The sequence below is a fragment of the Mytilus galloprovincialis genome, chromosome 3 (assembly GCF_965363235.1).
Source record: "Mytilus galloprovincialis chromosome 3, xbMytGall1.hap1.1, whole genome shotgun sequence".
Taxonomy (NCBI): Eukaryota; Metazoa; Mollusca; class Bivalvia; order Mytilida; family Mytilidae; genus Mytilus; species Mytilus galloprovincialis.
The window spans coordinates 69,756,303-69,770,131 of NC_134840.1; the positions used below are offsets into that span (position 1 = coordinate 69,756,303).

A 13,829-nucleotide genomic window follows, 5' to 3' on the forward strand; every position below is an offset into this window, starting at 1 on the left:
AAAAGGCCAGTTCTGTATTCAAACATTTCATAAATAGATTATGGAATTATGTAGTAAAAGGAATATTATGCTTTATTTATTATCCATAAGAGATAAATTTTGTCTAAATTGCTTTGAAATAATGTAGTCTAAAGATCTTTGCCATGTTTGGTATCGATTTATTGTGATATATGCTGTTGCTAATAAGATCATGTAAATCATTCAGTAATAATAAGGTATGTCACATGATGTCATGTCTTGATTGTGGTCATGTCTGTGTTTAATTGGCTTGATCTTTATCACCCAGGGTATTGTAATACTTATCTGTGTGTGTCCACTCTGTATATGACTGTCATTGATTTAGCTATTGTCAATAACCTATATTTATAGGTACAAGTATTTATTATATACATAAATTTTGTAAGTTAGGTGACAAATGGGCTATCAAAATATGTTATAAAGAGAATAGTTATCTTGTCACTATGTGTTGGAATGTCATTTTCACCTTATTGGTTTCTCTTAATAAATTCAGAAAAAATGAAAAGTAATTAAATTTGAATTTTGAAGTCATCTACAAAATGAAGTAGTTTAAGTAGCTAGTCATTATTGTCCTTGAACATTCATATTCAGTTATGAAAAATGTCAAAATATTTATCATAAGGTGTACATCCATTAAATAAGGACCTAGTTGTATGATATTAGCCTACATTTTGTCCATTTAATCATATTTAAAAATGCAGTATATGTCAGGAAACATTTTAAACAATTGGTTGATACAAATAGAAAACTTTATGGAGTCATTCAAATTTCAAAGTACCATAAAATTTTGTTTTTGTTTATTAGAACTAAGATTATTTTGTAGTAGTCTCAGATTGGAACAACTTTGTTTCCATACTTCTTCTCATTGTTTTGTCACTTGAATGTTGTTTTTTTTTTTACAGCAAATACATTGAATTTGTTCATTGTACTCATAAATAATATCACACAATCTCATGTTCTTTAAAATGTATTGTAAAAAAAACAAAATAAAATTGAGAATGGAAATGGGGAATGTGTCAAAGAGACAAAAACCCGACCAAATAAAAAACAACAGCAGAGGGTCACCAACGGGTCTTCAATGTAGCGAGAAATTCGCGCACCCGGAGGCGTCCTTCAGCTGGCCCCTAAACAAATATATACTAGTCCAGTGATAATGAACGCCATACTAATTTCCAAATTGTACACAAGAAACCAAAATTAAAATAATACAAGACTAACAAAGGCCAGAGGCTCCTGACTTGTATGAACTTTATAAAAAATGACTATCAGCAATGTTCTTATGCAGCTGATCTTACATGACATTGCAATATTACAGTTTATATAAATTAGTCCTAGATTCTGATTTTCCCTGCAGGTTATTGACTTTCACAACACTATTCTTTTCAATGTATCATATATACGCTATATTAGGTAACTTAGTCCATAGTGCTCTGATTTGATCCCTTTTATTCCTATATTTTATTACACCATAGTACTATATTAGTTTACTCAGGACCTATTTGATAGTAAATTAATAACAAGTTTTTATAACAACCTGAGGGAACCAATCGTCATGTTTGCTGTTAGATCAATAATATTACAGTCACCTGTCCAGGTATGCTTCAGGTGTAATCATCTGACTAAACTTTTTCTTGCAAATAGATACACCACAGTTTATTCAGTGTATCTCTTTAGTTTAATATTCCATTTGTTTTGGGATATAGTGCTATTAATAAAATAAAAAAATATAAACAAGAATATTTATTTGAAAAAGGATTTAAACAAAACGTGATTTAGATCAGATCCTGTTTTGGATTTAGAGATATAAAAGGTAAGATTAGGATTCTTATCTGCATTTATTTGCGTTTGTTGCACTGTAACCTTAGTTACCGAAATATTTTTACACCATTTTTTTTTTAATTTAGAAGATATATGACAATGCATATAGATTTTCTTTTATTTTGCAAATTTATTTAGAATTTAAAACTTTCATGAAATATTCTTAAAAAAGTATATCTTAATTATTATTACTATTTGAACATAAGATCAGAGATTGATATTATAACTTTTTATAATTTCTTTCATATTTAGATCATTGCTTAACTGAAGTTAAAAAAAGTAAGCATGTGTTATAATTTTATGGTAAACTAGTGTTATCTATTTATGACAAATCAAGTCAAATCAAAAAGATAAATTTATCATGACTTATCTTTTACAAAAAATTTATGGACGGACATGGATTACAAATATGTGATTTTATGTTTCCTAGGAAAAAGTGTTTGTTTTCCCATAAGAAATTACAGAGTGCACATGAAGTATTGCAAGTTTCTAATGGATTAGTTCTTTTTTCCCACAAGAAAAAAAACCTCCCACAAGAAAAAAGTGGATTTGTTTTAGAAATATCTGTCATTGATAAATTTTAGTGGAGATCACTGAATTTACAAAAGGGATAACATCTATTTATTGTAGATAACCAAATTTTGTTAATATCCACAACCATATAAATAATTGAACAAGTGAATTTTTCCATCATGTAAAGTCAATTTATCTGATGGAAATTGTCATTGACAAATAATTCCAGATAGACAAATTATATCAGTCCTTTCAGCATGGAAGGAAACAAAGGAAATGGCCGGTTGTTGTAGACAGGAAATGAAATTTTCTTATTCTTTGTGTGTGTAGAAATGCTATTCAGGAAGTCTACATTTCGTCCATAAAGAAAGCGTTCATTGCTTGTTGTTTGTATTGTGTTTGATATCAACTCTGAAAATTGAGGCATGGAAAATCTTATAATCGACCAAACAATGTTTTTATTTCCAGAAATAAACTAAAATGATCCTTCCAAATGCTATCAACATTATTTTAGAGTGGTTAGCTTATCGATCTGTTATTTGCTTCAAGCTGTTCTAAATTTGGTTAATTTGACAGGAATATAGTTACCTAAAAATAGCGCATACCATTAAGTCTTGTAAAAAGACCAGCGCAGGGAATTACTGATTTATACTATAGGATAAACTATATCCATCTTAAATCAATTGGGAAAATATAGACAACTAAATTACATTAGTCTTCTATACTTTATATGTTATTTTGGAAAATTTGTTCTTGTTGTGACAAGGTCCATGTGTGCTGACGTGGCATTAAACTGCCATTAATCAATGTTAGTCAATAAATTTGTACGATTTTTTTTGCTATTTTAAATACATTTTTTTTCTATCAGTTGCATGTTTTTGATTTGTTGACTATTATCAAAATGTGATTTTAGAACTGCAACTAATTTAAGTACAAAAATTATAATATCTTATACATGTAAGATTGTCCAGTTAAAAAGTATATATCTGTTACCACCAAGCAAGAGATTATCCATCATGGTGACCTTTGAAATATTTCACCTAATATATTATGCAAGATTCTGATTGATGATCCTTCTTTTTCCCACAAGAAAAATGTGGATATATGTATGGACATATAAGAAAAAAGTTCACTTATAAAAATGTATCGACATCATTCAGCAGATTTTGCTATCTTTTTAGATTATGAATGAGTACTTGGTATAGCTCAATATTTTATGCTTTTTTGCACAGAATTTGGGTATTCTAGTTTTGAATTTTGATTTTTGTTATAAACAACAATAGAAGGGAACATTGTATTTTCCTGCCTGATGGGACATCATAAATCAGGATGAAGTTTTGGTTTTGGATTTATTCCATAAAGTTGTGGTCACAACAACTTGAAACTAACAAACATTTTATGGATCTTTAAAAAAAAAACTTATACCAAAGTAGTTGTTTTGAGTCAGATTTCATGGTTCATTAATCATGAAAATTTGAAAACTTGAGTAGGTATTGTGTCCTATGGTCCTTATCAGTTTGAGCTTGATCATTTTTCCAAAATGAAACATTTAGCAGTTGGATTAGGGATCCAGTTTCAGTGATGAAAAATGCTGTTTTTTATCAGTAACCTTCATGTTGACCTCTGCCAAAGTTATTGACACACATTTTTGTCTATACATAATTTGGAATCCAAAATAGATTCATCTCTTAATCCAACATGTCCTGGCAATTGTTTTATTGATTATATTATTGTTGATGAATTAGTTGTACTTTTTAACCTATGTCATTTTCTTTGGAACTTCATTATATGACGGGAAATGCTTCGGAAATCATTACAATATTTGTTGGGAATCAGTGGGATCTTCATTAATTTTTCTTATATATGATTTACTTATAAACAAAGTAAGAATAGCAGGCTGTGATTTTGAATAAAAAGCTTTTCATGACTTTCTGTTTTGAAATACAATAAAACAAAGAAGGGACTGTGATCTTTCTATTTTGCATCATATTACAATAGAAATTAAAATTAGTTAAAATGACTTGAAATAATCTTATATTTGCATTTCAAAGACAGAATTGTAAGCAAAGACAATTTTATTTTAGATTAATTCTTTATATAATCATTGATTGAAAGTAAAGCCTAGTAGGTAATATTATACTGTGGATTCATTTATTTTCGTGGGTATCAATTTTCGTGGATGGCTGAAAACTTGCATATTCGTGGATATTTGATTTCGTGGTTTTGCCAATCTCTGTATACAAAGCCTATTGAAAATATTGTGTTTCTTTGAACATTTGAATTCGTGGTTCACCTGTACCCACGAAACCCACGAAAATTGGTATCCAACGAATAATAATGAATCCACAGTAGTCTATGGAATCACAAGAGAAATACATTATCTGGACTAAAGTATATCTACTTCTGTTTGCGTTCTGTTGAATGTATATAATTCAGAGATCTAAAAGTGTTTTTAAGAAAAATCTTGTAAAAAATTGAGCTATTGAATTGTATCTCAAAAGCAAGCGGAATACAAGAGCAAACTGTTTGTACCTATCTTTATTTTTCTATAATGTTGATGTTGAGGACATTGTTGATTAGAAAGGACTAGGTTTATAAATATTGCTATTCAAAATATTAATAGTAAACATTCTTTATTATAAAGTTAATTTTACAGATTTATTTGCATTAAATTTGTTTCTTTTTGTCCATTAGACTCTGAAAGGCAAAAAATATTAACAATTATATTTTTTAACTTTCTGATTGAGTTGAAGAGATTGTAAAAATCACCCAATCATATCATCGGATTAAAACGCTATCAATTTACACCAGTCACTTATTAAGCTATTAAACAATCAAATAGGAATTCCCCTTCTTAGAATCTTAAGACTTGAAAGTAAAGGAAATTTAACCAACCGTGTGGCATTATTTTCATTTATGGTCATTTATACAGAAAAAAAGAATTTCTGTATTCTTTATTTTTTTTTGCAATTTTTCTTTAATCTGTATACTTTTTGCTGATTATTTTGTATTTTGTTATTCTCTATTTAAAAAAAAATGTTTTTTTTCTATTTTTCTCTATTCTTCATATTTTTTGCCCATTTTCTCTCTCCTGTAAACCCCAAATCTACACCATCTTGTATTGTCCTTCAGATTCTAAATTAGAAATTACAAAATGTTACCTGATATGAAATTATTTTAAAAAATCTCTATTTCTAATTACAGGTGCTCCAGAAAGACATAGAATCCAGGTCCAGGAATATCAATGCAGTACTAAAACTTAGTGACAGATTACAAGATGAACTTGAAGAAGATTTTTCTTTGCTTCAACACGCACAAGCTGCCCAACAGATACAGCGACGATGGCATGGAGTCTGGCTCCAGTCATTAGAATCACAATGTAGACTGGAAAATGCCTTGAAAGCTAAAAAGGTAGTCTTGACTCAAGAAGGGGAATGTTGAAATTTTTTCTGTTTATTGTAAAAAAGATGTCTTGAAAAATGCTAATGCTTAATATGAAAAATATTTCGAAAGCTCACACTTCACTTCAGAAAATTATTTAGAGAGCACAAACAACTGCTTAAACCTGATACATGGCTCCTTGTACTGAAAAAGTGTAAAAGCATATGTAATACTTGAAGAATTGTATAAAGAACATCTGACAATGCTTTGAAAATAACAAAAAAGTGAAAATAACATTTTGAAGAAATTGATAGTTTGAAAAATGGGATAGTTATAAACAATTAGTTCAACCTCCAGAGAACCATGAATAGTGATTAAATTTTCATGACAAATTTTTAACAAACAGAATATAAAGAAATCTTAAAAGGAAATTGATTTTAACACAGCTCTCCTTTAGAGGTAAATTTTTTACAAAAAAGCATATAAAATGGACCTATTACCAAAAGACTAAATATAAATAGCTTTGGGATTCTAAATTTGGTGAACCTTGGTTGTCAAGAAATTTTAGCATGCGTTCAGATATGTTTTCACGCAAATTTGTGATTATCTTTATACAAGCTTATCAAATACTTGACAAAGTTGAAAAAAAGGTTAAAAGCATAGTATAGAATTGATGATTGTTTAAATGGTGTGTTTATTTTTAGTCTGTATGGTTATCTTTAAAATAGTCCAAGTCATAGCTTGACACCACCAAAAACAGAGATAGCAGCAGACTTTGGACTGAAGCCAAAGTGATATTTTTTCTAGATTTACTACCATTAGCTATCATTAATTTGCTTTTCCATGTTAAAGTTTTTTGTATCGATAAATACAATTAACAGAATTTCGTTTTGTCGCTAGCACTAGCAACAATGTTTATATTTCTGATTAACTCAGTTAGGGAAAATTGACATAACTTGTATCACACATTATGCGATGCTATTTGCTCATGATGAAACATAATCATACATGGCAATATGTCATTATAAAGAAATTTTAACCGACGAATCAATTATTCCCTTTGTAGTTTATTGAAGAAAAATTATATATATATCAAAGTCGCTACAAAACAACAAAGGTTCACTTCATGTTGGGATAAAACGACCAAGATATAGCTCGCATCAGGATGTCGCTTGTAACTTTGATTACCTGAGCGAGACTTTTTAATATCGTTGATGATCTTGATAGTATGAAGCTGTCTCGTTCTGAGTTGTGTAACGCTATTATTTAACTATATCTAGAGTTCAAAGGAATTGAGCTATAATTAATTGAAGAGGTCTAGTTCTTAGCAGTAATAAATAAATGATACAAACTTAGTAAATAAAGCACATAGATTGTCTCAGGGCAAAATCAATAAAAGTTAAGTCAACTTATCTAATATAATGGTGGGTTGATGATAGGTGAAGAAGATTGACACCTCGGTTTATTTAAATAAAATTTGAATCTCAAATGAGATGTTTATGGTGCAAATTAAGTTGTTATGACACAGCCAAATGATTATTATTCTATTGAAGCCATTTAAACTGTTCAAGGCATAACTGAAATTTGATTCTTTGATTTTTATTGAAATTTGAAAAATGAGGAAATAAAATGTTAACTTGAAAAGTACTAAAGAATAGATAAATGAATTGATTTATATTTTTTTGAGTGAGTTTAATTTAAAATGCATTAAATGTTCTATATGAGTAAAATATGTAAAACAACTGATATCATCTTTGTTTCCTCTTTGACATTTAAATAAAAATATCACATATTTGTTTTTAAGCTAGACATTTATACATGGTAATAAAAACACAACATTTATTTCAAGTATTACATGTACTTTGATTTAAATAAACACAATGTTATTACAGAAATACCACATTGGTTACAAATTTTTCATTGAATTGAAATACCACAATGATTCCAAGTATTACATTGTAATAAAATTACTACATTCATGTCAATTATGACTGAATTATATAACCAAGACATTGTAATAGAAATAACACATTGATTACAATTATTACATTGAATTTGAAATACCACAATGATTGCAAGTATTACATTGTAATAAAATTACTACATTCTTTTAAATTATGACTGAATTAGGTAGACAAGACATTGTAATAGAAATAACACATTGATTACAATTATTACATTGAATTTGAAATACCACAATGATTGCAAGTATTACATTGTAATAAAAATACTACATTCTTTTAAATTATGACTGAATTAGGTAGACAAGACATTGTAATAGAAATAACACATTGATTACAATTATTACATTGAATTTGAAATACCACAATGATTTGCAAATAATTCATTGTAATAAAAATACTACATAAATAATAAAAGAAATACCATCCAATTTAAGTTACCTAAAAGAGAGACGAAAGATACCAAAGGGAAATTCAAACACATAACATAACAGATACCAAGTACCGGTAGTTTTAAAGTAAATGATTCCTGCATTTTCTTTTAAGTGAATTTAAGGTCAACAAAACATTATTAATGATAATTTACTTCTATTCTCCTCTCCATCAGTCAAATTTGACTCAAATTAGTATAATGCATTTTATATTTTACTCACATTAACTCACATTTTTAATATATTTAAAAAAAAAAAAAAAAAAAGAGCTATGAATCATTTTATCTAACCTTTACATCTGAATCATAATAAAGAAGATATAAACTTTGAAAATTTGAATGCCTTTGCTAGTATTTTCAAATTTGGAATTGGTTTCCAGAAAATGTTAATTTTCACATAATCAGATTCTTTGCTACGTAAGGTATTGACAAAGAAATAAATGGAAAGGAGGAAAGTTAATAAGAATTAAATGATAAATGAAGAAATATTGTGAAATAAGAAGACAAGATAGTATTTACTTTAGTGACCAGAAATCAATGATTACAATCATTTGTTGTGTTATTTCCTCAGGGATATATCAATTTTTATTTAGGAAAAAATAAAAAAACTGGGTCAAACTAGTATTTACAATATCACAAAATGGGGTCAAAGGGTATCTGTTTAGAATGTATTTTTCGTTGTTGCAAGCTTTCTTTTTTATGAATGAAATTGTTACTTGGAGATTAAAAAATGATCTGAAAAATAATCTTTTTTCATGTGTTAAAAAATTAGTTATAAAAATATTTTTTTTATGGATACCCTGCATTCATCAAGCTTTTTAAAAACATTGGATCCAATTGCTGACAGAATTTTTTTTAAGCAAATTATTGCATTGAAAATAAAATTTTGGCATAAATTAGATAGAACCGCTTCGGCTAACGCTCTCAAGGTATATCTAATACATAAAAACTTTGGATTATGGAAAAGTTCTATAAAGTACTCTAGCAAATAAGGTTTACATCGAATATCGATTACATTAGTCAACTAAAAAAAGATATTATAAATTGGATAAAAGGATAAATTGATCAATCTTGCAGGTAAGAATTGAAACCCCAAGCTGTTGAAGTGATTTCTATGTTATAAGCTCGTGGCCGGTACCACGTATGCAGGTAGTCCCATATTACTTTGCAAATAGAGAAATTATGTCCCCTCTCGGCTTAATCAATGATGGATGCAAGAAAAAAGTGCATTTTACGTAATGTTCTGTTTAATCAATGAATTAATGCACAATCTGCAGAAGTCCAGGTAAATTGACTTTCAGGTGATCTCTTTGTATTCTCTCGGTGATATCCAGGTATGAAGCACGATAGGATTTTATCAATTTCTTGTGAATTAATGGAGACTAAGTTTAACATTTATCACCTAAAACTGAAAGGAGCAGATAGTTTTGGATATCTTGTTTAAAGTTTTAGGATTGTAATTCAGATGTGTAAGTTCCTTACATTTTTTTTTTGAAATTTAAGTCAAAAAGTTCAAGATGACTTTATGGTAATTGATTGAGTAGTTTGCACTCTGATTTCTTGTTCGGTTTCCAGGAAGTTGTAATTTTTATACAACTTGCACGTTTTAAAACATTAAAATAAATGTGATAAGAATTTGTTTTAAAAGGTGTTTTAACAACTGAAGTGAATCAAATTTTTAGAAAGTTTGAAGTAGCAGACAAGACTTTTGGGCTATTATATTTTAGAAACTATTATCTCTGGAAATTAAGCATGAATGATTCATTAAAATACTGTCTCCATTAGAATTGTCTGCAGCAGACACAATAAAATTGCTGTCATTGAGGCAGACGACACATTTGAATCTGTCCATTTCTACCTATAGTGCTCCATAGAGGTTAATTTAAAAGTAACAAAGTGCTCTTAGGCCATACAATATAGATGTTGACATAGAAGTTGAACAGTGATCTTAGGCCAACATAAAAAAAAAATGTCATGATTCTGGTTACAAAAGAGAAAGTAGGAATAGTCGGTCATTTCAAAAGGAGCATTTCCTTTACTGTTCGTGCTGTTGATTCATTATTATTCATTTGATACCAATTTTCGTGGGGTTCATGGGTATAGGTGAACCACAAATTCAAATGTTCAATGAAAGATATCTTTTCAATAGGCTTTGTATACAGAGATTGGCAAAACCACAAAATCAAATAGCCACAAATATGCAAGTTTTCAGCAATTGATGAAAATTGATACCCACGAAAATAAATGAAACCACAGAATGTGGATATTATAATGATATAAATCTTAGAAACTTATTTCAAGTTCAACTATCCAAATGCATTTCGGAATTTCCTTCTTTGATTGATATATTGGGAACATTTTTGCTACATGTATATGATGTATAATGGACAGAAAAATGCCTAAATCCAAATGCTGTCATCATATTCTTACATTTGAATATTTATGCAGTAATTGTGTCAGTCAAAATGCGTTCTCATTTTCAAAGGTTAAAAATGGCCTTGATTTTATCTTTTAAATGGTCAGCAATAACCAAAAAGGATTGAAAAGGTGAGTGTTCTGTTGTTTATCAGAAACAAAACATGCTTTGCATTATTCAAGGGATTAATTGTTATTCTCTTGCAACTAAAATTAGTAACTCATTATTTTACAATGATAAACCTCATGTGCATTTCATGTTAGACGACATTACATCAACTGTAAATATCGCACATGCATATAATAAAGTTGTGTTCAATATACCTTTAGGCACTAAAAATAAATATTGCATCAGAAATAGACAATATTACACAGATGCAGAAAATTGGATTAGATTAATCAATATTAAACAAATATTTAAATAAACTTAAAGGCTCTGAGCTTAAACTATGTATGACTTAGTACTTAAAAATGAAATAAAAATTTTTATGCTTGAATTATAGGGTATATTTCTATTTACTTATTTATGTAATGTTCTCATAGAAACAGAGATAAATATATACTCCTGTGTATGGCTGTGTCATTTACATATAAAACTTTGTATAAATAATATTATATTGTATGAAATGTCTCAAATCCTGGGAGATTTGGATGAAAATGTTCAAGGACAAGTTCAAAAACACCCATAAAATCTTCTGATGTAAATTTAATGTCAAAATTGGACTTGATCAAACGGACGTAACATTTTTATGACATTAAAAACATAAAAAATTATTTGCATCAGTTATACCTGGATTTAAGTGTTATTATAAAATTTTCAATCATAACTTAACAAAATAGAAAGTTCACAGTTCATGCTTCAATGATGTTTCCATGGATACTAAATGGTTCTTTACCTTTCAAAGAACAGGGAGCCTTACAAGTTTAATAATGAATGTGTGAATGATGCTGGAAGCTATAATGGTTTTTATTTTCTCTTTGTTAACTTTATTCTTTGTTCCTTAACGTAATAATTTATATTAAAAGACTTATCAGCTTTTTGATGATGTCCAGATTAAATCGTTACGAGGGAATAATAAAAATCGTAATTATGACTTTCTCCTTGATGGGAATTGATTTTTACACCTTTGTCAAGTTTAATTTCTAGCTTAAGTACTGAGAAGAATTTATTTAAGTCATTTTGATTTGATATTTTTTAAATGAAAATATGAAGCAGCGCATCTTCAAGGATATAGTACATGCAAATCCTGTTTTGAGCATTAAACCTTACTAGATTATCTTAATCAGTCCATTTATAGAGATGTAGATATAAGTATGGTTGAGAGTTAGTTAAATGTGGTATACTTCAGCATGCCTAAAAGTAATTAGATATTTTAAAAAGCAGTTTGGTATTTTTCACGCTAAGTAATTTGGATTTTTTTTTAAAGCAGAGCAATTTGGTACTTGGGGCAGAATCTTATGATTAACAGATATATAAATCATCAGTTTGGTAAGAAAGGAAATTTTTGACAATAATGTTCAGAACTTTTTCTTTAAAAAATCTATTTCATTTTACCTAGTGCATTTTTTAATGTATTTATTATTTTTATTTCAGAAACCATTTTCATCAGCATCATTCTTATCAGGTTGGATACCACAAAATTCTGGATGGGAAAAATTTGGCTCCAGCCCTCTCACTGATGATAGATTCACAGTGAATAATCGTTGTGCCGATTTTGTTGAATCTCCTCTAGCCGAAGATAGCGATCAAAAGGATAGTAGTACATGTGTTGAAGAGACTGACATTAATTGTGGCCTTTCTCATGCCTCCGGAGACTTCAGCGGAAAAGACAGTGCAGTCGTCAGTGAAGTGGAGTTTAAAATGTCATCAGAATGCAGCGACTCTGACCTAGATATGCTGAGAAGGAACAAACACAGACTTGAGAGCCGAGACATTGGTTATAGCAGTGGTACTTCTGTATCCCCTATCAATACCGGTCACACCAGTACAGAATCTGATTGTGATGATATTCGTAAGTTGATTGAAAAGGTTGATACACTTGTTGGTGAAAAATTACCAACTAGTGAAAATAAGTCGCCCAAAAGAGAAAGGAGATCTCCTGTAAAGAGGAAGTCTGAATCTCCTCCAAAAATAGTTGAGATCAGTTCCTGTGATGCAAGTAGCGAGGATAGCGATGAAGGCGCTGATGAATTCTCCACAGCAACAGATGATCAGGAAATATTGTGTGATAGCGTATTGGGGCTGGATTTTAATTCTGATGCATCATTGTCACCCACAACTCTCCCTAGGTTCCACGACACATCAAAATTGAAAAAGCGAAAACAACGAAAAGATAGACCCTGGAGTGTGATTCAGTTCAGTGATGTTAGTGATAAAGAGGTTGTGACATTGTCAAAATCTGAAACATCAATAAATACATTGGAATATGAAACTCCAAAACAGTTCCGTTCATCGACTTTGCCAAAATGTGGTGTTAAAAGAAAACTGTATGATTCAACGCCACGTGTGGAAGTTACTGATACAGAAACTGAAGGTATGAAACTTCTATTAATTTCGATTTTGAGAGAAGAAAAATATTGAATTTAAGTTGAATTCTACATAGGTCATTGTTAAAATATTTTTGAAGAGACATACAGTGTGTAGTTTAGTAGAACAATGGTAGATCTATATTAGCTACAAAAATATCAATGAAAAGTACATTCCATTAAGGTCAATTAAAACTCTCGCTACTTATTTAATTGACCATTCAGTCAATATGATATTGATTGTCAATGGATTTTCATAAGCATAATTTAGGAAAATGTACTAATATATGATTTGTCCTCAAATGAGCCCTATTTTTTAAAGGCCAAACAAAATATATTGTTTTCTGCCACCTAGCACAAAAAAATAAGATAGTTAAAATGATTTTATTTTTAAAGACTTCAGGGAAATGTTTGGACATTATACAGTGATTAACCACAAATTTATGAACTGTAATGGTTCTTAAACAACAATGTCCAACTGCCCTTGGTAGACATAAACATATAGGTTTATTTTGGCCTAATATCAAATATAGAACCTGATTTATTTAATGTAAAAAAAAATAAGAATAAAACACAATATTTGAAGTTTCTAGAGAAATAAGAATAAAATATCCAAGGCGACTTTAATGAACTGTGTTGTATGACATTACCTTGGAAACACTAAACATTGACATTTAAAGTAAAAATGGATTGATATTAAAAGATACCTTAAAGAACGAAATCAACTCATATATAGATTTCTATTAATTTTAAGTAAATCAGTGAAG

At 29.1% G+C, this 13,829-nt stretch overlaps 1 protein-coding gene across 4 annotated transcripts in view; it reads left to right on the top strand.

Moving 5' to 3' along the window:
- Positions 1 to 13,829, top strand: part of LOC143068773 (uncharacterized) — an 86,111-nt gene that overhangs the window by 51,567 nt on the left and 20,715 nt on the right. For all 4 annotated transcript variants that reach the window (XM_076243072.1, XM_076243070.1, XM_076243071.1 and 1 more), the window contains exons 6-7: positions 5,554 to 5,760; positions 12,131 to 13,070. In XM_076243072.1, the coding sequence (XP_076099187.1) occupies positions 5,554 to 5,760; positions 12,131 to 13,070 (1,147 nt within the window). The remainder of the gene's footprint in view (positions 1 to 5,553; positions 5,761 to 12,130; positions 13,071 to 13,829) is intronic.